A 23,717-nucleotide genomic window follows, 5' to 3' on the forward strand; every position below is an offset into this window, starting at 1 on the left:
TGTCAGTGGCAACGGACGGGTATAGGCATGAGCTTTCAACGTTGTCACCTATAATTCCTGACTTGTTATCGACCCGGAGGCTAGCTCCTTGGCTTCTGATTGGAATTAATCTGGTCGATATCTTTTATTTGAGATGTGATTCAAATGAGGTTGACTTACATCACTGGGATACTCAGGTATTGACAAGATGCAGATGAGATCTATGATACATATATCATGTCCCTACATGCACCAATGCAACCCACAAAAGCATAGAATCATGCATTATAACAAGTTATTCAGCAACCTACGACTGCATGTGTGACCCCGAGATGGCCTGATTCCTCAATCGCTTGTCATCCAGGTGTCTCTTTTAGGAAGAGACCTTGTAGTAAATGGGGGTGGGCAAGATATTATAGCAAGCCACATCTGGGGAATGTTAAATAACCTCAAAGTTTAAAACATCTAGCTCTCTTATATACAAATCGGAGATGGGCGACAATTCCAGGTTCATGGGTCGAGGTAAATGGAAGAAGAGAATTAGTTAGTCTAAAGGCCCTTGTCTAGACTTCCGGTTCGCGTCGTTCCGCCTCTGAGGGGGGTTCAGGTCAAAGTGGACTGTAGAAACATGAAGACGAAGGGGGGCTGTGATGTTTCAGATTCATGCTGTAGAGTTGAGAAAAGAATTCACGGGTTCAGTATCCTATCCCACCCTCAGCCTTTCCCGCTGCGTAACTGCATGGGTCGGGCATCTTACATATTCCACAGTCTACACCCAGCCCGGGCCGCCGAGGGTATAGACACACCGTAGAGGTTGACGTTTCTTTCGGGTACGTTAATCAGTCACGTTGGGATGAATCGTCTGCCTAGGACCAGGAAGGACTACCAACGTGTAGGTAGCCACAAGACATGTCCTGTGTAGGTAAGCATGGATTGGAGGACTACATTAAAAAGGCATGCCTTGCCCACCTGAGAGGTTCGGTTTTGTTTATCTTGTATATGATGGCACTTTCGTCCGTCTTTTAATCATCTACGTTTTACATGATTTTTTATGTGTGTTGTGTTGTGACTGAACATCGGGTCACCTGCGATATCACCAGGATCACCAATCTAGCAAGCAGCCTTCTTACACAGCACGTCTGACTTGGACCAAAAACAGCATCCCGGGATATCCGCCACCTTGTTATCATCCTGTGATAAATCACCGACTCGACTATTTTCTCATATCAGCACTGACTGGCATCTGGAAGACTGCCGAGTAAAGAAGATACTTCTCGGGCTTGGCTTACATACAGACCGCACTGTACCATACGTCTTCGGGGTCGTCATCCAAGCTGTTCGCTATTCGATGCAAGCATCTGCCCGCTACCAATTACATTACCAAAGAGGAAAGTACGGGGTAACTTGATTTGAATGAGATCTGTCTCGTCTGTCATTCAATCAGTCAATCCATTCATCAATCAGGTGCCCTCGGTTCTCTCCACCAGACCCAGGACATTGAAAGGCTTACCAACAACGTCTCCTCCTCCAAACCTTGACCTGCATTTTTAGACCCAGAACCATTTATTTCATCTTTATTTACGCCACCATTTCTCGGACCGCGTAATCTGGAAAAATCACGGCCACCCCTGACCGGTAGTGGAAATTTGAAAGCATATCGTCGCCGCCGCCGGTTGCACCATCAGGCACGGCGACACACCCCGACCGGTACTTGGGTGTGTATACAATACTCGCCTACAGAACAAGTCACTTTTGGACGGCGGTCTATTATAACCCCTCCATATCCGTCATTCGTTGCTTTCGACCAAGAACAGAAAAGACCATTTGCAGTGAGTCCATGCAGTTGGTAAAAAAGGTACCATTATTAGCCAAGATTAATAACGACGAGACAAGACAAGACGAGACAAACGCCTCCCCCACCTTGTCTCATCCGTTCCTTCGTTCGCATCTGAACTCGACTCTCGACTCCAACGCTTATTCTATCCCATGCCCGAGTAAGGTACTGGTAACTTAACTAAACTAAACTGCAACAACGCCCACTTCGGCCGCTCTCGCCCGCTTTCACCCACTACGGGCCCTCCTTTGCCGCCCACTTCCGTCGCTGGGCTTCACGCAACTTACTCTCTTCTCGTCTTGGCTTCCTTGAACCAGTTGGCTCTGACCTGGCCTGACTTGAACTTGAATTACCTTTTTACTTTTTGTTTCTTTCCTCCACTAAACTACTCAACTTCCTCCACAACTTCGGCCCGCTCCCCGACTTTGCCTTGCGAATTGCTTCGCTTCGCTTGCTTTGCTTTGCTTTTAACCTCCAACCCAAAAACCTACCGCTACCATGCCTGAATACCGCCACGCAAGGAGCGGTAGCCTCAACGTTGCCAACGGCGGCTCACAGTCAAACCCTCCTCTATCTTCTTCTTCTTCTGCCGCTGGTGGTGCTGCTCCCCGCTTCGATGGACCCCGAAGCCCTCCGAGTAAGTTATATGATGTGATGTTTTGTACCTATCTTGTTGCACACGACCTAACCTCCCCCGCCATGTCATGCCTGCCAAACGTTGTCCCCTACTGACACGACTTTCTTCTCAACAGACACCTCTCACGTTCCTTGCAAGTTCTTTCGTCAAGGTGCTTGTCAAGCTGGCAATGCCTGTCCATTCAGTCATGATTTGAGCAATGCTGCCGAAAACGTCTGCAAATACTTTGCAAAGGTGAGTGCGAGTGCGCCATATCATGATTTCGATCGCCCGCATGCGGCCCATACCAGCCCCTCTCGATCTGCACGTCGCAACGGCTTTAATCCGTCAACGGCACTGACAATTGTCTCTAAAAATACAGGGAAACTGCAAATTCGGTCCCAAATGTGCAAACATTCATATTCTTCCCGACGGCCGACGAATCAATTACGGAAAGAATGGCGTCACGATAGGCAACACTTCCGCTCTCGCCGGTCGCTCCAACCCCACCTCCGCAAGCAACAATCAATCCTCCACCAGCGCCCTCACCACCTCCCTCTATCGCGCCGACGTTCCTTCATACGCTTCCGCCTATCCCTACGATGAACAAGACCAACACTCTCTCGGTCGCCAGCCAAGCCTCGAGAATGGCCTACCCACCATCGACATGTCCTATACTGGGTCCAATTACGGTTCTCCCCGAGACGAAGAGTCTTTGCGCTTTGGCATGGGACTCTCTCCTGTTAACAACAAAGGTCTCTCCGTTCTAGATGCTCCTCTTCCAGCTTCGTTCGATTCCAATGGCATCTCGAATGCCGCCCGCTTCCCTGCTGGTCCATGGCCCTCATCTGTGCCCAACCAATTCGGTATCGAGTCGCCGACTCCTTCGCTGAGCAATGCCAAGGACTCGCGTACTTCTGAGACTCTTAAACTGTTACATACCTCAGCTTTCGGTTCGTCGGATCACCTCCTGGCCCCTCTGGATAGAAGTCCTCCTAACTCTCATCAAGCCAACGGAGAAGAATACTTTGGCAGGCGAGCTATGCACTCGTCTCGCTTCACCAAGCCCCGGATGCTCAGTTCCAGCATGCCTAAGACGTCTGTTGACCGAGACTGGGAGCCTGGTTTCGCCTTTGGCGATGACGACGATAACCTCCCCGAGAACTACGTTCCCGAAAACCTACAGGACCTCCTTACGCCTGTCGAAAAGGCCCGACGTGGATCTATGCGCGCTGACGGTGATGGCGATGGTCTGAGCAAGTACGGCAGTCCCATCGGAACCAGCCCCAGCCGATGGGGTCCCATGTTCCAGCGACAAAAGGAGGAGGAAGAAACCGCTCGATCACTCCGGGGTGTCTCGGCTTTTGGCCACGTGGGTAGCCCACTCCGAAACTCTGTTCTCTCGCAAGAGATGGGGGGCACAAACGGCTTCAACCGCCCATCGTCTTTGCGATCGGGAAGCGACGGCATGTCTATGCTTTCCCAGCAACTTCAGCGAACCCGTCTCGATGACACTACCAGCAACTCCAATCCTCTTCTTCACCCCTCAACCGCCCGGGCTGGTACCACCGCTAGCGCCATTAGCCCCATTAGCCCGATCGGCAGGGAACGTGAGCGCATTGAGCGTCATGTGTCCACTGGTAGCATCAGCTCTTCCATGAACGGTCGATTCACTACTCCCATCAACGAGGACGACGAGATGTTCCACATGGAGGGTATGGAAGACGACGGCGATTCTGCAATCAAGTCACCCAAGAGGACCGCAGCCGGCCTCGCCGGCATGAACGTCTGGAGCAGCTATGCCTCCGTCGCCGGCAAGTCCAGCACCAACGGAACCAAGGGTGTTCCTGTCAGCGGCCGATAAACGACTCAGGCTGTAATGCGGGAGGGCAGCGTGTTCTTTGAATCACTGTTTCCAGTTTTATAAGCCAAGCGTTGGAGTTGGGCAGCTGACATGATAGACAAAATTGGGTGAGGTGATGAGTTGATGAGCCATGACACCTAGGTGGGATACAACACCATACATTCACTACGACGCATGACTACATATCGCCACTGCATATCGCCGACCAGGTCACTTACACACAGACTGGCCATCGGACGACATCTGACATTCAGGGAAAGAGAAAAAAATGAAAGTATGCATGGCAATTTTAATGGCCCAAGATCAAAAAAGGATATAGGATACACGGCCAGGAGTTCTTTTCGACATTTGTTTTCCATTTGTTTGTTTGATCATCGCTATCACATTTGGGAGGCGGTTGGGTTTCAGTTCATTGGCTTTTTTATCTGTCTGCTCACATACGATTCTTCTTGGGTGAAAGAGATGGGTCGAAATTTGAAACCCATTCTTTATTCTCTAGATGTTAACTACAGTATGATCTCATTTTGAGTTCGTAGTTTTCTTCTGTTGAATAAGAGTTCGATCTTGCATCTCATCCAAAGGGGGTCTTGCTGGGCATGGTGTTTTGGGAAAGGTATCGGATCTACAAAAACAATTGCAAATGGGGAGGCTTTATACTTTCGTTAGATATAGCTGAAAGAATGGGCAAGGACATCATGAAATAACAGTTTTATGATTGCCGAGGATGCATAATTGAACATGGCTGGTTCGCCGCCTTGATTGGCACTGTATTTGGAAGCGTCTCATCATGAGTGATGTCAATGCTAAGATGTCGTCTCTCCTCAGTTTGAAGAGGGGCAGATGTAATGTGTGCCCTTGTCTTGACCAAATCGTCTCTGATCAACTTGAAAAGCCAGCAGAAATGGAGAGAAAAGGGATGTTTCTATACAATAGTACAAAGTCACAGCATCTACTCATACATCATCAACAGAGTCGATCAGATGCATCCGTGTCTACTTCAAATCTCGGAAGATGGGTAGAACAAGTATGCATGTAATGCCGACAACACTCGTCGCCAAAAGGTTCTTTTTATTCGTAACCCTCTCGCTCATTCATTCCCCGTAGCTGTCTTGTCACACCTCCCCTCCTCCGTTGTAAATATAAATAGCCCCTTCTTATGGTGCGCCGAGATTAAAAGAAGAATTGGATTGCGTTATATTGGCGGATTTTTGTTCTCTTTATCTCCTTCTCCCCCACCACCTTCGCTTCCCCCATATCTTCTTCTTTTCTGTTTTCTACCCCCGGGGTTCGGCGTCATTGGGATTGGATGGAGAGGTTAAGATAATTGTACAAGAATGGAGGGGAGAAAAGAACAGAAAAAAGAGGTTGGTGTATGGCGGCGGTGGTGGGGGTATATGGGAGATTAAGCCGTTTAGTTGGCGTCGGGCTGGCTCAGGATGTACTCAACAGCCTGGTTAACTGAGGGAGTGTGTTAGTACATGTTGACGGTTACGAGGCAGAGCAGGTGTATGTACCGGAGTGGATGGAGTCGGCGTCCTTGTCGGGGATCTCAATGCTGAACTCCTCCTCGATGGCCATGACAACCTCGACGGTGTCAAGAGAGTCGAGACCGAGGTCGTTGGCGAAGTGAGCGGAGGACTTGATCTGTTTAATTCGTTAGGCAAGTAGTCATGATGACCAGTTTTCGAAACATACGTTGGAAACATCGTTGACCTTGTATGACGTTAGCTTCTGCTCTATACTATCGGCAATTGCTGGGGAGAGGGACAGAGCTTCTTCCTCTATTTGAAGCTATATCCCGTCCCCCAATTGCTTCTGGTTTCCCAATCTCACCTTATCGAAGCCCTGCAACAAGCTCATAATTCGGCCCTCGACCTCCTCCTTGTTGAGCGCACCACCGGCGCTGTAGAACCGCACAGCCTGGAAGCTCTGGATCTTGGGAACGGCAACGGAAGCGACGCGGGGAGCAGCGAAGGAGCGGATGGCGGCCGGTCGAGCGGCGACGCGGAGAGATCGGAGAACGGCGGATCGGAACATATTTGCGGTTATGTGTGTGTCGAAAGGAAGAGGTTGCGATTGAGGTGTTGGCGGGCGGTGGAGTCGGTTGAGATGATGAGGTTCAAAAAGGTGATGATAAATTTCTCGTTACTACCCGGGTTGAACTGGTTCTGTTTCCGATGGAGCCAAATTGTGCTAAGCTAAGCTCGGTTTGGAGCGGTCACGTGATTGTGTCCGGGGAGTGAAATGGCCTACGTCAGCGATATGGGGGATGTGATTGGTAGTTGAGGCCGAGGAGGTCGGATATAAGAGATGGCATTGAAGGGAGAGGATGGGGAATATTTAGATGGGAGCTAATATGAACTTGTTTATTAGGTTCAGAGTAGAATTGAGTATTTGATGGTTTAGATGATGGGTTGTGGTCTAGTAAGCATAATCCAACTTGTCCCCATTGGTTCTCACTGATGCAACAGTCTGGGGAAATAAAGGGATTGACTGAGTTGATGAAGATCAGTCACTTTTCACTGAACAAGAGACTCAATTAAAAAGTCAATGATAATCATAGATCGATTAAGTTTGCATCAAAACTCATTTTACAAATTGATATACATAAGTAACAATGTAACCCAAACCAACCCATCATCTATCACAATTCCCATCACCTTACCCTAAACTAAAGCCACCGGTCAAACCAAGTCTTTCAATTCCCCCAATAAACACCAACTACCGACCGGCAATACCCTCTTCGTTTCTCTATAACCCCTGTTCAATTACTCACTATATCAGGTCAAAATAAAGATAAACATACTCTGTACACATGGAGATCTACTACCTATCTCCTCACTGTATCACTCGCCCCTCCCGCCAAGCTTTCCAAACGTCCCTCGCTGCTACCCAATCATTAACCCTTGTTCAATGGTTATCTATCGCTTCACCTACCAGTTTAAGTCTACGCCGACAGGCCGAGCCCTCTTTAACTTATAGGAAACTGCCATCGAGCTTGGACTTTTCCTTTCCGTCTAGTGCAAGGCACAATTATCCATGGGAACTTTGTTTCTTGACGGAGCGGATGGCTGAGATAGGAAGGAGATGTTGATCATTCCAGACATCGGCCGGAACTGACGTGTGCCTTGTAACTTCAAGTTATTGGTTTGTCGTCGTACAGACACAACATGCGATGCGCTGGAGCATGCAGTGCCAATACCTAGACAGCGACGCATAAGCTTAAATATAGACTCTTCTCCCCCGGATTCTTATCTCTATCTCACTTCATCCCCCCTATCCAACCCTCTTGTCCCGTTGCTTGTCTGCCCATCATGAAGCTCGCTCTCGTTGCTTACGCGCTCTCTGCTTCGGCATGCCTCATCCCCTCCGACTCAGTCCCTCACTCGGAGCGCAACTACGGCCTGTCAGCACGACAAGCCCGTCCCGAGCCAGATTTCCCCATCGGCACAGGCGATCGCTTCAACAAGGGCAAGATCGCTCCCAAGGGTCTGTCCACTTCGGATCGCAACCTCAAGTCCATCCTGACCCCTAGCGAGGTTAACTCTGCGCTTGAGGGTCTGGCTAAGCAGTTCAAGGAGGTTGAGCTCATCCACCCTCCTCACAAGACATACGAGGGCTTCAAGACCGTGGGTGCCAAGATTGGAAAGAACCCCAAGTTCTTCATCATCAGCGGTGCGCACGCTCGTGAGCGTGGTGGTCCCGACAATGTCGTCTACTGGCTTTCTGATCTCCTGCACGCTCGCAAGGCGGGCAAAGGACTCAAGTATGGCAAGACCACATACACTGCCGCCGAAGTCCGCAAGGCTCTCGACGGAGGCATTGTCATCCTGCCCAACATCAACCCCGACGGCGTCAAGCACGACCAAAAGACCAACTCGTGCTGGCGTAAGAACCGTAACCCCAAGAGCTCAAAGGGCAACCCTGACGCGGTGGGCATCGACATCAACCGCAACTACGACTTCTTGTTCAACTACAAGAAGGCTTTCAGCGACACCATCGACCTGAGCTCTGTCGCATCGGAGGACCCTACAAGCGAGGTCTTCCACGGCACCGGACCCAACTCTGAGCCCGAGACCAAGAACGTCGTCTGGACCATGGACAAGTTCAAGAGCCTGAGCTGGTTCGTCGACCTTCACTCTTTTGGCGGTTACATGTTGTACGCTTGGGGCGACGACGACGCGCAGACCACCAACAAGGCCGAGAGCTTCGTCAACAAGAAGTTCGACGGCCGTCGTGGCGTTCTTGGCGACGCTGAGACGCCCAAGACAAAGTACAAGGAGTACATCACCAAGAGTGATCTCTCCGGCCAGCTCAAGCTGGGCAACCGCATGAAGAAGGTCATGGAGAACGCCGGAACCTCCAAGTACACCGTCCAAGAGGCTGTTGGTCTGTACCCTACCTCTGGAGCCAGCACTGACTACGCCCTTGCTCGATACTATGGCAAGGCCTGCGGAAAGAGCAAGCTGCAGAGCTACACCATTGAGTTTGGCGAGGAGAGTGGTTCGGCCGCATGCCCGTTCTACCCTGATCAGAAGCAGTACCACATGTGGATGAAGCAGGTTGCCTCTGGATTGACTGAGGTTGCTCTCAAAGCTGCCGATACCACTCCTGAGGTGAAGAAGTGCCCTTATTAAATAATGACGACGTACATGAAGTAGTGTTTTAGAGTTCAATGTATATAATTAAAAGTCGAGGCAATCCTCGACTTGCTCATTAATGAGAACCAAGAAACGACCCTATATCAAAGCTGTGTTCATCCATGACCTGTACCCAATCGTGAATCCCATTAGCATCACACTAAAACACCAAAAATTGAGTGACAAAGGGGCATTTTTTGGACGTCTAGATTATGTACACCTGCCCTCTCCTTGAACCATCCGAAAGCCCGCCTCCCTTTAGTCCTTCGCCGCCTTGTTATCACCAAAAAAAACATCATGTTCCTACAGCAGTGACGTTTCAAACGACCCTAGGTAACAAAGGCGAAAATAACAAATAAAAACTATGCATTCAAATCCAACATCTCCATTTCCCTTTTTTTCATGACGGCTTTCCCAGTTGACTAGTTTATCGGTATGGCGAGTCGGCGCGGATGGCGGCTGCGAGCTCGGGCTCCCACTTGTCTCCGTTGGAAAGAAGCTTCTCTGTATGGATGTTAGTCTTCGATCTGGAACAGTATAGTCTGATAGATGGGCAATTGTGTACGCACCCTTGTTGTACAGAAGCTCCTCTCGGGTCTCGGTAGCGTACTCGGCGTTGGGCGACTCAACGATGGCGTCGACGGGGCAAGACTCCTGACAGAAACCGCAGTAAATGCACTTGGTCATGTCGATATCGTACTTGGTGGTTCGGCGGGATCCATCGGCTCGCTCCTCAGCCTCGATAGTGATGGCCTGGGCGGGGCAAATCTACGGAATACATGTCAGCGATACTGGACCGCAGCGATTGGGACACAGGTTATCGTACAGCCTCGCAAAGCTTGCAGGCGATACATCGCTCTTCGCCAGAAGGGTATCGTCGGAGAGCGTGCTCACCACGGAATCGGGGAGAGATAGGGCCCTGGGATGGGTCAGTTATATGGTCGGGTATGAATGCGTAGTCGTAGTTTCGCATACCTTCTCGAAGGGGTAGTAAATAGTGTAACTGTATCCCGTCGTCAGCCACTTCTTCTATAGAATCTGGATGTTGTGACATACGGTGGTCGGAAGTACTGCTCAAGCAGGACATACATGCCCCTCGCCATCTCGGTCATGAGGAAAAACTTTCCCATGCGGTCCAGGGTGCTATCATTATCCCACGTCCACTTCACAGGCTTGCTCGTTCGGAAGTTGGCGGGGGGAGGGCCGTGAGGTGTCGCATAGCCTCGCTGCTGGACGAGGCCAACGATGCTGGTAGCTCTGGTGCTCAAAGAGCTCGAGGCAAGCTGTCGTCGCGCAAGCATAGTGGCGTGGGCCATTGTGAACTGAGGGAGTTTGGCTCGAGGAGGTCGTTCGAGGTGGACCGAGGGTCTGGCGGAGAGGAGAGGTTCAATTGAACTCCGGGGGGTCAATTGGTCGTCTAGGCTGGGGCGGGAGGCGAGGATTTGACGTGATGGATGTGTTCGGCTAGGAAAGTTGCTCAGCGGGATTACAACTCTGGGCATTTGATTGGCTGAAAGCTCACTCGTGACATGGCACGTGATCAACGTCAATCGAACTCAGCATCATCACTTGAGATGATGAGCATGAAAAGTCATTATGACACATAATTCTGCAAGATGTAATTATTAACCGTTTGTATATATCAACTATCTAATTGGTATGTGTGGTATCTCAATTCCGTATCCCATATGAGTCGTTACGTCGTCTCAGTCCTCACGGCTCTAAGAGCTCGACCAAGGTTTAACATGTAAACCACCTGCCTCCCTAACATGGCAAATAAAATGAAAACGCCAAAACGAAACCATTTAAAAGATCTTGCTTTTAAAACCATGAGCTTTAGAAGCTCTTCTCCCATGCCTGCCACCATAGACCCATGTTCGCAGATACCAACAGATCCAACATCTTTAAACCGTCAGGATAGATGATGAGTTTGCCCAGCTTAGCTCTCTTTCCGCGGTTTCCACCGCCGGCTTTCTCTTTGCCAAGGTTGATATCGAACGGTGAGACCATGCCGTCATCATAGGTATCGTTTCGCTCGTCGCGGCCGAGAAGCTTGTTAAAGTGCCCCTGCAACTGGGTCTTGACTTCCTCTCGACCTTCTGCTGATTTAAAGAGTTCTGCAGTTGGAAGATTGAACCTAAGTTCGCTCATGGCCATGCCGCCACCGCCGCCTTGGACTTGACCTTGGTTGAGCTCAGCTAGGGGGTTATTTGATCTGTCGTCGTGTAGGATGTGATAGCACCGTAAACTGCGACCAGCAGCTCCAGTGCGAAACTCGCATCTGCCATTCCAGGGACTCGTAAATATATATCCACGCGGTCTCAATCCAGGCCCTGGTTGCATTGATATCGCAGGTTCGACGGGCGACGACGCTTCCACAGAATCGACTGAGCCAACACTGCCTTGCCGTCCATGGCCACGTCCAGCGCCATCCTGCAGCATCTCACGCCAGTTAGTTGTCCAACTCTTCGCATAGCCCATAGCAACCTGTCTCGACATAACAACCCCGCCATCCTTTGGCTGAGTAGTATCCATGCCAGGTCCAGCGTCGAAACTTCGTCGAGTAGGCATTCCGCGGAACTTGCCATACCCTAGCGTCTCGATATGGACGTTGATGGGGGGATTTCCGGCGTTTGGCGGTTGCGCAACGGGTGGTACAGATGTGAAGAGCGGGTTCGCATCGTCTTGGTCGGGTGGTGGTGCATCTGTCTGGAAGGATGAGATATGTCCGACGTTCCACTGGTTCCCTGTGCTTGGATCACGGCGTATAAGTGCCAGTTTGAAAGGTTGCTTTCCCTCATAGCTCTTTTTCGGGGACGGGGAACGGCTGTGGTTTTTTCGATTTGGCGGGGGTCGGTTTGACGCAAGCATTCGTTCCAAGTCTGCAGCTGCTGGGTATGGGCCAGGCACTGGTGGAAGAGGACGCTGATTCTCTGATCCAGGGGCGGAACTAGTTGATGTCCGGGGACCAACTGGCTTTCGAGTTACGGAAGGATCTCGGGAGATTGAAGGCTCGGGAGTATGAATTCTTGGAACGTTTGTACCCGGTCGAGGGGGGAGAACCGGGCTTTGCTCTTCCTGTTCGTAATCATATCGTGGGGAGGGTTGTTGTCGAGGATCAAAGGTCGAGTTGACTGATAGGCCACGTCTTCGAGTAGGGTCTTGGTCTGGGACGGGAAGATGGTCGGTGGGCGGAGGCGTTAATGGTCTTGCGCCACCAGGAACAGGCTTCCTCTTGATGTTCCGTATAGAAGAGCTCTCGTCGCTGGAGGATCGATGGCCGTCATCTCGCAGACCTGGCGCATTTCCAGTTGGTTCCAGTGAGGGGACTTCATAGTGGACGTAGTAAAGACAATTCGCGACATCTTCGGCGGTGACGATCTTTAGTTGAGGCTTGAAAGGGGAGAGGATAACATCTGGTTCGTAGCGGTGTTAGTGTCAAGTCAGACCCGGTGGGGGCTGTAATGGCTAATTTGGGGGCTTGTCTTACCTCGAGTACCAGGAACTCGTGAGATGTAGAGAGTGACTGGATCTTGTCTCTCTTGAGCTGGGTTGATGGGGTACTGAGGCGGATTGCCTGCAAGATTATTGAGTGCAGTCAAAGAACGAGCCTCCATATCTTGAAGTTTTGTCAAGTTGAGTTTAGTTCAAGGTTGAGTTTCGGAGAGGGTGGGGGAGGAAGGAGAGGAGAAGTTGTAGTAGTTTGAGGCGGGAGGTTGGAGTAGAAGTAGTAGTGATAGACAAGCGAGAGCAGCTTTTCAGTTCCACCTTTTTGTCTGTGATGATGTAGAAATAAAAAAAAGTGCTGACAAGGTGAGGGAGATAGTCTATAGACTAGAACAAAAGGTGAAAAGGTAAAGGAAAAAGCTGGGGTTCCAATTAGAACCCAGCCAAGGTATTAGGTGCTGGTATAAGGTACTGAAGTTGGGCTGATGAGATGTACAACTATAAGAGGGGCGACTAATAAGACCAAGTCGACGTGGCATTAGATAGATGAATGAATAGCTGAGAAATAAAATGAGAGAGACATCTTGGCAATCAATAAAAAGGGATCAGCCTTGCATTTTGAACTAGAGAATATTCAGAGAATGCTAGAGAGGAGAGGAGAAGAGAAGAGAGGGCGAAAACCCAACGTCAGCTCAGACGAGTGGCTGTGCTGTGCCTGAGAAAAAGGTCCCCAGCCTGTTTTACTCTTGTTAACGGTTTTGGACTACTTGGCAGGGACCATTCAAGAGTTTTAGATTTGTTTTTACTATTATTGTTATGCGCCAAGATATTGTCCATGTATCGTGTTACTCACATTTTGTTTTGTTGGTGACGGTGTAACTACTATAGATGGAAGCATTGCATCACTACTATATTGGGTCTGCTTCCCATCGATATCCATGTCAGATGAACAGACAATGGAAATAGCGGGCTGGCTGCCTGTGGAGACGCGTCCCTTTGACTGATTCTCTTCTGATGCTCGAGCACTGCCGACGTCACTTGGCGGGCCAGGGGTTCCATGTCTTCGAGGGTTCCAGGGACCAGCCACTATTCTCATACTGTACCGACCCCCTATGGTTCTCTGTAACTCTACAGTGTCAGACTCGTCATCTTTGTCCCCTTGTCTCTCGTAATCCTCGACGCAATAGAAGCAAGCCACAATCCAACTTGATACCACTTATTTATATCTATCCTCAGCCTTCCTTCAACTATCTAATCGACCTTGGTTTTTATCACATGCTCTACAAGGGTCTTGAACTCAGAAACTGGTCTTGTGTCTACTTTTGCTTTTCAGTAGCCTAAAAGGCACGACTTGTATCGTCACCTACTGCCCGCTTACATGGACCATCCTAGATCAAATACCCAACCATCAACAACAAAAGAAACTTCAGGGCTGAGTTGGATATACGCAATGACGCACTCTTCCGATGGCATTAACTGCCAAGCGACCGTTTGAACACAAATTTTCACTTTCTTATTTCTTTGTGACGCTTTGATGATAGTGTCACTTGTTAATATGGAGCTTAGATCATTGTTTGGACTATTCGACAGACGTACGTACATCATCAAATGTGGCTTTGCTAATTAGTAGATACGCCGTCACTGTCACAGTCAATACATTTCATTTCAATTGGCCAACCGAGTTATTGTGTTTTTCGAAAGCCCGAGCTTTCATCTCATCTCGAGTCAAGCGTGTCCTGAATAACACGCCCAGCATTGTCAAGGCAACACTATTACCACTCCTGAACACCATCCTGACTAACAACCTTTCCTACATCCTCGTCCTTTTCTCCCTCGATAACCTTTAGAATAAGCTCACCGCCCGTCGCTGGATCTCCCGCACCCGCACTCTTGAGCAATTCGGGGTTCCCTCCCAGCCCCGTAGCTAAGAAGCCTGGGTTGACGGACCACACTCGGACCCCGTCTTCCTTGAGAAGCTGGTACCACGACAGCATCACCATGTTGAGCGCAGTCTTGGAGCAGCGGTACGCAACAGCTGTCGGGATCCCCGTCTTGGGCCACCCTTTCGGGATGGATTCTGTGATTTTTGACAGGAACGACTCGTGCGCGCCGTGAAGTGTCGAGAGGCCTGAAGTCAGAAAGATGATGCGCGGGGACGAGGACTCCAACAGAAGAGGAATGAATGTCGCCGTGAAAACCTGAGTGCCCGACACGTTGTTGTCGTAAGTCTTGTTAAACAAAAGACGAGCGCGGGCAGGATCAGCACCATCGTTTTCTTCAAACGAATCGAAATTTGCGCCTAGATACTCGTCAGCCACCCCTCTCAAGTTACCCCTACACTAGGTTAATGTAGAAAACGCACCCGCGTTGTTGACCAAAACATCAACTCTGCCGAACTTGGACTTGATAGTCTCAAAGACAAGTGGGATCTCGTGGCTATTGCCAAGGTCGATCTGTACAACATCGACGCTGCTCTTGGTGTTGGGAAACTCACTTTCCAGCTGGGCGATTGCTTCTTCCCCGTTGGCGGCTTTGCGAGAACCTAGAACAACATGGTAGGCCTTCGAAGAGCGGAATAAGGCTTTGACCGTCTCCAAGCCGATGCCCGTGTTTGCACCGGTGATGAGGACGATTTCTTTGTTTTCAATGTCTCTGGTTTCTTCCCCCCAGGGTGGTTTAACCTGCGAAGCGGGCTCACTTGGTGGCTCTTCGATTACTCCGGTTGCTGCCATGTTTGCTAGCTTTGTTGATGAAGAGAGGAGGGTGCGTAGTGTTGGGCTCAAAGAGAGGACAAGCTCTTCATCTTATAGCTGTGAATAGTGCACTCTGTGATACAGAGTTAACTGCAAGTGCAACTTCATGTTGTTACATTCGTATGACGAGGACCTCGCCCGACGGAAGCGATCTGCAGCAATATGAGGCATAGAGATAAGCATTGAGTGTTGCCGTGTGACATGAACAGTCTCTTTCTCTTCAAGCAAGGATTGTAAATACACATGGCTGTTTGTATATTCTTGAATTCTCAGTCAAAAACTTATCAGAAGCTTATAGCTTGACTTATACTGAGACTCTTGTGGAGATCATTGTTGGGGTGGGGTGGATAAGTTGCGTGTTTTTGGACGTGGTGCAAGCATTCTTTGTAATACAATTACTGAATAGAGTAACTTTGTGTTAAACAAATTGTTGTGATACGTTACACAGCTATCTATGACATATCTACCCTCGCTTCGGCTTTCCTCTTTGTACATGGCGAGATGGAAGGTATCCGCGATGGCGTCAATGGCCCATCGGACCACGACCCCGGCTTCCTGCATCGGAGATCAACCCCGATGTCTCAGTTGTTACACTTTCCGTACAGATAAAACCAAGAGGAAAGAGCTGAAGCTCGATCGCAATACCTACTACCCCGCATTACCCCGCGGTGTCGTATCTTTATCTACAGCTTCTCCCTCCAACACCAAAACTTTACGCCTTTGACAACAACAAACGTCATCATGTCTCTCAAGAAAGTCCTCCTTGTCGGTGCAAACGGAACTCTGGGCTCAGTCCTCCTAGAAGGCCTTGTATCCTCAAGCTCCTTCGAAGTCTCTGTCGCCAGACGTGAATCATCCAAATCAACACCCGCGCACGCCGAATCTATCTCCATCGTCACCATCCCTGACGACTTCGCAATTGACGCTTTGGTTCCCGCTCTAAAAGGCCAAGATGTTGTCATTGCCTCATTCCCGTTGACCAACGTTGTTGATCAGCATCTCCGCCTCGCAGAAGCCTCTGCCAAGGCGGGCGTGAAACGCTTCATTCCTGCCGACTTTGGAAGCTGTGATGCCCAGAGTGAGCAAGCCAAGAAGCTACTAAAGCTTTATCGTGACAAGGACGAAGTAAGGAACAAGGCTATCGAGCTTGTAAAAGAATACCCCGATTTCTCATGGACATCTATCGTCTGTGGGCACTTCTTTGACTATGGAATTCGCGATGGCCTGCTGCACACTGATCTCGTCACCAACACCGCTGTGATCCTAGATAAGGGCGACATTCCAGCCTCAGCATCTACACTATCCCGTGTTTCCGAATCTCTTGTCGCAGTACTCAACCACCCGGACACCACAAAAAACCGTCTCCTCTACGTACAAAGCTTCTGCAAGACACAGCTGGAAGTGGTAGCGGCCCTCGAGAAGGCGACAGGCGCAGACTGGAAGAAGGATTATGTGAACTCGGATGAGTTCCTAAAGGAACAAGTTGGCAAGATGGCCGTGAAACACGACCCTCACGCGCTGGAGAAGATTGTGTTTGTCCTAGGGGCACTAGACGCCGAGTGGCCCAAGAGAGGAGATGCATTTGCCATGAAGGAGTTGGGACTTGAAGATGAGGACCTCGATGAGGTTATCGGGGGAATCGTTAAACAGTGGAGGAAGGAGAAGGAGGGAAACAGAAGAAGTGATGGGATGGGACTTGTTATTTGAGCAACTCGAAAGCTACACTGTCTGAGGATTTGTTTATGGAGAGACGCAACGAGAAGAAGGATTACTATTTACATGCATTAATTCTTGGCTATGCCACTGAATACAACATACTAGGTCAGATATTGCTACACAACCTCCGATGGCTGCCAACCATACATAAGTCCTAATTGATATGCACAAAGCGTGTCACAGAGGCCTTCCAAAAAGAGCATCAAGAAGCACAACAGCAACTGCCGAGTCCTCGAGACAGCGCTTTTCTCAGGTCTCCCTTCAGCCAGGATGACCACTCTCCAAAGTTTGCATCATAGCGCCTCGTATTTCCCAATGGACATAGCTCCATTCGGTCATCCAAGAGTGATCGTCAGGGTGTTTTGCACCATCTTGTCAGCCGCAGTCCAATCCACGTGTTTTATCTGCATCATATACATTCCTGTCTTGTGACTGACAGATTCTGCTTGGACTACCATGGATCGGATCGTCGGAAAGTTGTTCGTGGCATCTCGTATTGCTGGCTGGGCTGACGATGTCAGACGTAAGATTTAAATGTTAGGAAATAGCTGAGTATATAAACACCTGGATTCCTCTGGAAGATAGAGGGACTGACTGTGATATACCTAAATATTTATCTTGTCATATATATAACAACTACACTTATAATCATATATTCAACTCTATTTAAAATGCTGCCCTTTACCATCCTCACTGCTCTCCTCATGTACCGTCCCCAATCTTCCTTAAACTGTCAACCATTGTTAATAATTATAGTTCTCTTACCAATGCAAAGAAACATCATGGCACCACCGCAATGCCATGCCCAACTGTCATATCCACCGAAGAAGTCTGCTCAACTTGCGTAACCCTCGCCTGCCTCTCCTTCTCCACCATCTCCCTCAATCAGCAGAACTGCCCCCCTCGCGCCTCAACCGTCAAGACGTCCTTCCCTTGCTCAAAGTCCAAGTGTCCCGGCGGATGCGATACGTCGTACGTCTACGCGTCCTCTTACGGACCAACTTCCACCATCGCCACTGCTAATATTCCTGCCTGTCCCACTGTTACCGAGACTCAGACCATCTGCTCGGATTGTATTAGGCCCATGTGCTTGAGCTTGTCGACAGTGATTTCGGTTTGTGGATGTCCTGCGACGGCGACCACGGTTACCACAGCGTTTCCATGCGGAGGGGATTGTCCCGCGGGGTGTGGAACTGAATTTGTTACTCCTACTGTTACGCCGGACTGTAAGTAGAGAGGCGTAGAGTGAGGTTGGGAGAAGTGTGGATGTTTTTGGAAGTGTATCGGAAATATCGAGAACTGGCTGTTTAGGAATGGTGGAGGGAGGAATGTGAATTACTCCGAGTGGCTGAATATGTTGTTTTACAGTTAAGGAAAACGTCAACATTAAGAGTGTGACACTCATTTATTGTTTTGGGATATGCTTGATCTTTATTGTTACTATTCAATTATACTATGGTTTGCCTATTAATAAACGCGTTGGTAATGTAGCTGTGAGATTGTATGTAGTCCAGATACTCGAGTTTACTTGTTTCATTCCTGATCATGGTGTTGATGTCTAAGACATATAATCCCCGCCATCACGCCTACCCTCAACTGCCGCTGCTTGGAACGCAGGAGCAAAGATCATGTATCCAGTGAATTACAATTGCCATTCAAATTATGTTCGCAACTGGTAAAGTGCCATGTCTAATAACAGAATGGCTGGTCGTCAACAAGATATATATAACCCCTATTGCTTGGCTAATATCAGCATCAATCGCTGCAACTCATCAACCATAATATCACCACTTATACAAATACAACACAATTTATAAATTACCGACAAGATGCTTATACCAGTTATCCTCAACTTCATCCTCCTGGCAACAGCTCTCCCCTACTCTCCACCCTACCAGTACATCGGATGTATTTCAACATCTGCTGCGCCGCCTTTCACACCTGCTTTTCTACAAGCCCCTTTCACCGCACCTCAATGTCTCCAATCATGTGCCAGAGCAGCAACACTCATAGCCATAGGTGCAGGCTCTTGTCTCTGCGACGCCGGTGGCGCATCAGCATCCTTTGAACTTATCGACGAACAACGGTGCAATATTCTCTGCATCGAAGGCGATGAAAGCAGCGGAAGATGCGGAGGAGAAGGCGTACTGAGCTTGTACCAACTCGCAGGATGTGATGGTGGCAAGTGTTTAGGGAAGAATGGAACTGTCCCTCCCGTCGTACAAAAGCCATCGCCTTGTACTAATTGCAACGGAACTGGGACGCCTGTTCCTGTTCCTGCACCGACACATACTCAACAGCAACAAGCTACGGGGGTCATTTGTCCACCTGAGGGCTGTACAACTGTTATCCCGCTGCCCATCGCAACGCCTTCCGGTAACTCGACGGGCAAAACATGCCCATCTGGAGGATGCACCGCCAACAAGCAGGCCGGAAGCCAATCTGGTTCGTCTCAATCACCCTCTGGTTCGTCTGGCAAAGGATCCAACGAAGCACCGGGGCTTGCAAGCGATAGCCCAAGACTTTATGCACCTAGTATACTATCAGCCATCGTCGCTGTCATCTTTGGCCTGGGTCTGCTATAGGACCGAGAAGGGAGTTCAGTCTGGATACAAAGGATAAGGATGTTTGTTTGCACATTATTTGGAGTTAATGGATGCACAAGAGTTATGAATTTATGGATAAATGACTTAGCTATATTGAACAATCAATTGCCTTGAAATAAAATTATATTGTTTTTTATAATGCCTGTGCCGACCTGAGCCCTCAAAAAGACAAGCAAGCCAAGGGCATCATACCAGGGTATCTCCCTACTCTTTCGGCGCCTCGGTTAGTGGGACATATCGAACGCCAAACAACTTTTTCTTTGTAACTTCCCCATTGCCGTCCTTCTCAATCCGCCATACGTGCTGGTTGTATCCCATCTTGTCGTCGTCGACTGGTATAAACATGCTGCGCCTCGTCAATATCCGCAAACAGACTGAAGTCGCTCGACTTACCACCCAGGAGCCTTTAACTGCTCGATTAACTCAGGATGAATCTCCACAGCCGAGGCCCCAACGTGGATAACATCCCATCCCATACCTTCCTTCTGCTCACCTTCTCTTGGTTCTTCAACCCACCCCTTTCTTCCGTCACCGTACCGAAACCTCACCTTTCCACTCTCGAGGAACCTCCTTCCTTGCTCACTTTTTGCCATATTATTCTCGCCCAGCTCTTTCAACTGCCTGATATGTTCTAGCCCTACGACAAGACCCTTCTCGCCTACAAGCTCAGCCATGACGTGCGTTAGATAGCCCGAGCCGGAACCGACATCGAGAATGCGCGGGGAAGGCGACGTGGAGGATGGGAGGAGATAGCTCAGGACATGTTCGACGGCGGAAGCATGCATGTGTGGTGCGGATATAGTAGCCGAGTAGCCGATAGGTTGGGGAGAGTCTTCGTATGGCATCGCTGGAGCGTAATGTGCGCGGTCAACCTGGAATGTTAGCATGCATCGCTTGTAGATAGCAAAGGGGGATGGATATACTTTGAGGAACGCCTCTTTCACTCGAGCATCAGTGATAAGTCCATTCTTCCACATGTTTTCGATCAGCGCCGAGTTTGTGTCACCAGTACATGTCCACGCCATGTTGATTCTCGACAGCTGTCTTGAGTGTGTAAGTCGAGAATAGGTTTGTCTGACGTAGCGAGATGGAAAATAGAGCGATTTCTTGACGAAAGCCACGATAACGGTAATGAGTGATGGAGTGGGTGTTGGTAGGTAAGGGATTCGAGTTGAGATTCAAGAATGTTGTTATAAAGACAAGGAAGAGCTGCAGGTAAAGATAAATGGTTGTAATGCTATCATCATGGGAAGTAGCTACCGAAGCTTGTGCGGGGCCGTTCCGTAACACTGGGATCGGCGACGGGTACCCCACAAAGTGAACCATGGCTTAAGTTAGCAGGGGGCTTTAGGTCAACAGGGGATGTAGAGGTATTCATCTTGAAGGATGGGGTTCTATAAGTCAGGCTGACCCTGTCTGATTAGAGTATTCTAGGTACTAATAGATCTATAGATCATCGCTCATAAAGCCAAAGTCTATTCTACATCCGTTATACACCTATCACCAATTCAACAGCAAGACACCCAAATTAAGATTTGAAATCATGTTTTGAAGACATATATAGACGTATGAAACTGCGTGTGACGCGCCAAACAATAAGCTTGTAGTAGGAACCCATATATCCTTCCAATCCCTTCGATTCGATTCATTCCACCCAAGAAAAACGCCGGAAAGAACAAGTAAGAGAAACGCGTACGTCTCTCGACTGATGCGCTTGCATGATGTGGTATATTGTGTTGTACATGAAAACGTTCTCCGCTGACCCTTCTCAAACCACTCGTTCGTTGGACTCGCCCTCGGCAATAATCGGGACGCCCAGGCCACGATCAGGGCTCTGCAAGACAAGCTGCTCATGACGACGTGCTCGTAGAAACTCGGCGACACTCTTGATAAGAAGAAACCAGCCGACAACCATGAGCACATATCCTAGCCACTCGCTTCCGGTAATGGTGCCTAGATCCTCGTCTGTCACGTCGCCTTGCTTAAACTTGTGTGAGTTTGGGTCTGGTGGGGCTGCGTAACCATCGGGGCCGCTCATTGCTGGCGGTTCGTCTTCGGAGGCACCCTTCATGTAGAAGCCGTACTGGATAAGAGTGATGCCGAGACCAGCGCGAGAACCGTTCTTGGCAGCGTGGGTAGAGTGCAGGAGATATGTGAGGAGGAAACCGACAAGCTGGAAGGATGTTGAGATCATTCCGTTCCAGACGAATGAGAAGAATGATCCAACTGGCATGCCGTCGATGTAGACTTCGTCGGGCCCACCCATGCCAGGAGCGAGGATTGTTGTCTCCCAGTATGGAGGAGCAGCATCGGCCGCAGCTTGTTCGTAAGACTGATAACAGTTAGTACTAGAATACCAAAATCGATAACCATGAGCGACATACCGGTGGTAGTTCATCCTTCTCGGGATCAGCGTTGCCTCGCTCTGGACGCGCAGACAAGTTGGCAAAAACACCATCCGATCCTGAACCCCCTCCCACGATTCTTGTTGATCTTGAGCCAGATGGTGCTGGTGCCGGAGCAGCCGGTTGAGGAGTTTGCGTCGCATTGGCCGTCTCGAATGATGGCGTCGAGTTTTGTCGCATCAAACGCTGTCGGTCGTCAACGTCATCGTCGCTATCGTCGTCATCGTCAAAGGCATCGGCGAGAGTGTTGTCGACCTGGCGCTGGGGAGAGGGGGCTCGAGAGTGAAACGAGGGTGGTGGCGAGTGGGGGACTGTGGACATGCGGTTGTTGTTATTGTTATTGTTATTGCTAAAGTCTTCCTCGTCTTGAGCGTTGACCTGGGAGTTTGTTAATAAATGGCCATTTTTTACTTGTGTCTCCAAGTCGCGACCTACTCTTTCGTATCGTCCAGACATGATGGGCTATCGTCTGGCGGTGATCGGGCTGCCTCCCGGATCCGCTTACCAAGGAAATACACGCGATGTCGTAGGGAGGAGAAAAAGGAATCGTAAAGGATCAAAAGCCGTGAGGGAAAACAAGGGGAGAGGAAGTCGAAAAGGGACAAAAGGAGAGATGATCTATTTGGCGAAAAGGTTTGAAGGAGTGACGGCGAATTTGGGTTTAGTTTGGCTGTAGTATTGAGTTTCTTACTGTTTCGTTGGCTTTGAGTTCTCAAAAGCGATTACGAGGCGAGGAGAAAGCCTGAAGCAAAAAGGTCCGGCACCTTAGTCAAGATGCGGCCGGGCGGTTCCAGTTCGGTATCGCCACAGTGTGGGTAAGCACAGGGGGATGCGTCTAGAAGGGTCTTCAGGGGGCATGCGCCGAATATGGGTTACCTAAAACGTCTTGGCGCACTGTATCTGTACTTTGAGTCTGTCCTCTAGCCCCTTGTTCAGATGTCTTTGAAAGAGGCACAGCAAAACAACAAACAACAATCAGAGTTGAGTTTAGACATACTTCTTTCCGGGGAACCTTGTGGTAAATGACAAAACTCAAATGTTGTTGCCTTTGATGACTCTCTCAAGATGAGGTGGGCTGTGTCAGGTCGTAGTTAGACCCGGTTGGCTCCACCTCCACATTGAATCACATCACGAGCTTGTCCTTTTTGAGGTTGAAGAATGAATGAGACTTTGATTTCAAGGGTCTCGTGGTGACCTGAGGCAATTTACGCATGACCCAATCATATGCTTTTTAATGACAGTCTCAATAGCGTCTGACACTGTAAGACTGCACTGTAGCGTGGAATTTCTCTAATGGTTGACGTCGAGATATTCTGTGGTAGAGAAGGTTAATCCCAGCAACGACAACAGCCTCAATTCACAATGTCTCGACCATTATCTGTAAGTAATATTCCTCTATACTGTGTTCCAACTATCAGAGAACTAATATCCGTTTGTGTTGTAGCAAAAAATATACTCCGACGTCTTTGCGCGCTGGCCAAAGCAGGCCCTGCGTCCCGATCACCAACTCCAAGATGTCCTAGGCAAGGCCGTTACCGAGCGATTCCAAAACTACAAGCCATCCATGGAGCGCGAAGAGCTTCTCAAGGCGAGGGCGCTGCAGTTCCTGGCCCAGGACCGATACAACGATCGAGTACGTGCACTGCGATATCATACCACAGAAATGACGACAAAAGCTAATATTCGGACAGTTCAAGCTCAAGGGTCGATTGCTAGAACCAAAGAGTCAGCCTACATACTTTGCTGATCTAATAAGGGAAATTGATGAGGCGCCCAACAGATCATGGCTGGAGCGACTAGGCAAGAGGTTGTCAGGCATGATTCGATTCCAGTAAAGATGATGATGAGACGATTAAT

General features: G+C 49.3%; 11 protein-coding genes across 11 annotated transcripts; 5 read left to right on the forward strand and 6 right to left on the reverse strand.

Annotated features, from left to right (window-relative positions):
• Positions 1 to 2,311: 2,311 nt before the first annotated feature.
• On the forward strand, positions 2,312 to 4,293 carry FSST1_001207 (uncharacterized protein; the record flags this gene model as incomplete). Its single annotated transcript, XM_083226152.1, has 3 exons — positions 2,312 to 2,450; positions 2,566 to 2,684; positions 2,812 to 4,293. 3 exons carry the CDS (start codon positions 2,312 to 2,314, stop codon positions 4,291 to 4,293), a joined length of 1,740 nt encoding a protein of 579 aa, XP_083091389.1.
• A 1,411-nt stretch (positions 4,294 to 5,704) lies between these two features.
• On the reverse strand, positions 5,705 to 6,330 carry FSST1_001208 (acyl carrier protein; the record flags this gene model as incomplete). The annotated part of the gene is made up of 4 exons (XM_083226163.1): positions 5,705 to 5,751; positions 5,808 to 5,937; positions 5,989 to 6,006; positions 6,127 to 6,330. 4 exons carry the CDS (start codon positions 6,328 to 6,330, stop codon positions 5,705 to 5,707), a joined length of 399 nt encoding a protein of 132 aa, XP_083091390.1.
• Positions 6,331 to 7,607: 1,277 nt separating this feature from the next.
• Positions 7,608 to 8,930, forward strand: FSST1_001209 (uncharacterized protein; the record flags this gene model as incomplete). Its single annotated transcript, XM_083226174.1, has 1 exon — positions 7,608 to 8,930. One exon carries the CDS (start codon positions 7,608 to 7,610, stop codon positions 8,928 to 8,930), a length of 1,323 nt encoding a protein of 440 aa, XP_083091391.1.
• Positions 8,931 to 9,360: 430 nt separating this feature from the next.
• FSST1_001210 (NuoI/complex I 23 kDa subunit family protein) lies at positions 9,361 to 10,249 on the reverse strand (the record flags this gene model as incomplete). Its single annotated transcript, XM_083226185.1, has 5 exons — positions 9,361 to 9,437; positions 9,503 to 9,701; positions 9,760 to 9,852; positions 9,909 to 9,936; positions 9,990 to 10,249. The coding sequence occupies 5 exons, from the start codon at positions 10,247 to 10,249 to the stop codon at positions 9,361 to 9,363; spliced, it is 657 nt and encodes a 218-aa protein (XP_083091392.1).
• A 520-nt stretch (positions 10,250 to 10,769) lies between these two features.
• On the reverse strand, positions 10,770 to 12,550 carry FSST1_001211 (uncharacterized protein; the record flags this gene model as incomplete). The annotated part of the gene is made up of 2 exons (XM_083226196.1): positions 10,770 to 12,349; positions 12,424 to 12,550. 2 exons carry the CDS (start codon positions 12,548 to 12,550, stop codon positions 10,770 to 10,772), a joined length of 1,707 nt encoding a protein of 568 aa, XP_083091393.1.
• A 1,602-nt stretch (positions 12,551 to 14,152) lies between these two features.
• Positions 14,153 to 15,112, reverse strand: FSST1_001212 (uncharacterized protein; the record flags this gene model as incomplete). Its single annotated transcript, XM_083226207.1, has 2 exons — positions 14,153 to 14,679; positions 14,743 to 15,112. 2 exons carry the CDS (start codon positions 15,110 to 15,112, stop codon positions 14,153 to 14,155), a joined length of 897 nt encoding a protein of 298 aa, XP_083091394.1.
• Positions 15,113 to 15,874: 762 nt separating this feature from the next.
• On the forward strand, positions 15,875 to 16,840 carry FSST1_001213 (aromatic alcohol reductase; the record flags this gene model as incomplete). The annotated part of the gene is made up of 1 exon (XM_083226217.1): positions 15,875 to 16,840. One exon carries the CDS (start codon positions 15,875 to 15,877, stop codon positions 16,838 to 16,840), a length of 966 nt encoding a protein of 321 aa, XP_083091395.1.
• Positions 16,841 to 18,678: 1,838 nt separating this feature from the next.
• FSST1_001214 (uncharacterized protein) lies at positions 18,679 to 19,434 on the forward strand (the record flags this gene model as incomplete). Its single annotated transcript, XM_083226228.1, has 1 exon — positions 18,679 to 19,434. The coding sequence occupies one exon, from the start codon at positions 18,679 to 18,681 to the stop codon at positions 19,432 to 19,434; it is 756 nt and encodes a 251-aa protein (XP_083091396.1).
• Positions 19,435 to 19,659: 225 nt separating this feature from the next.
• Positions 19,660 to 20,480, reverse strand: FSST1_001215 (protein-L-isoaspartate O-methyltransferase; the record flags this gene model as incomplete). The annotated part of the gene is made up of 3 exons (XM_083223830.1): positions 19,660 to 19,801; positions 19,849 to 20,327; positions 20,379 to 20,480. 3 exons carry the CDS (start codon positions 20,478 to 20,480, stop codon positions 19,660 to 19,662), a joined length of 723 nt encoding a protein of 240 aa, XP_083091397.1.
• A 743-nt stretch (positions 20,481 to 21,223) lies between these two features.
• Positions 21,224 to 22,316, reverse strand: FSST1_001216 (metal homeostatis BSD2 family protein; the record flags this gene model as incomplete). The annotated part of the gene is made up of 3 exons (XM_083226249.1): positions 21,224 to 21,787; positions 21,840 to 22,238; positions 22,296 to 22,316. The coding sequence occupies 3 exons, from the start codon at positions 22,314 to 22,316 to the stop codon at positions 21,224 to 21,226; spliced, it is 984 nt and encodes a 327-aa protein (XP_083091398.1).
• Positions 22,317 to 23,222: 906 nt separating this feature from the next.
• FSST1_001217 (ubiquinol-cytochrome c reductase complex assembly factor 2) lies at positions 23,223 to 23,695 on the forward strand (the record flags this gene model as incomplete). The annotated part of the gene is made up of 3 exons (XM_083226260.1): positions 23,223 to 23,240; positions 23,305 to 23,493; positions 23,552 to 23,695. 3 exons carry the CDS (start codon positions 23,223 to 23,225, stop codon positions 23,693 to 23,695), a joined length of 351 nt encoding a protein of 116 aa, XP_083091399.1.
• Positions 23,696 to 23,717: the final 22 nt, after the last annotated feature.

This window comes from Fusarium sambucinum, chromosome IV (genome assembly GCF_050947815.1).
Source record: "Fusarium sambucinum isolate potato_lamoka chromosome IV, whole genome shotgun sequence".
Classification (NCBI taxonomy): Eukaryota; Fungi; Ascomycota; class Sordariomycetes; order Hypocreales; family Nectriaceae; genus Fusarium; species Fusarium sambucinum.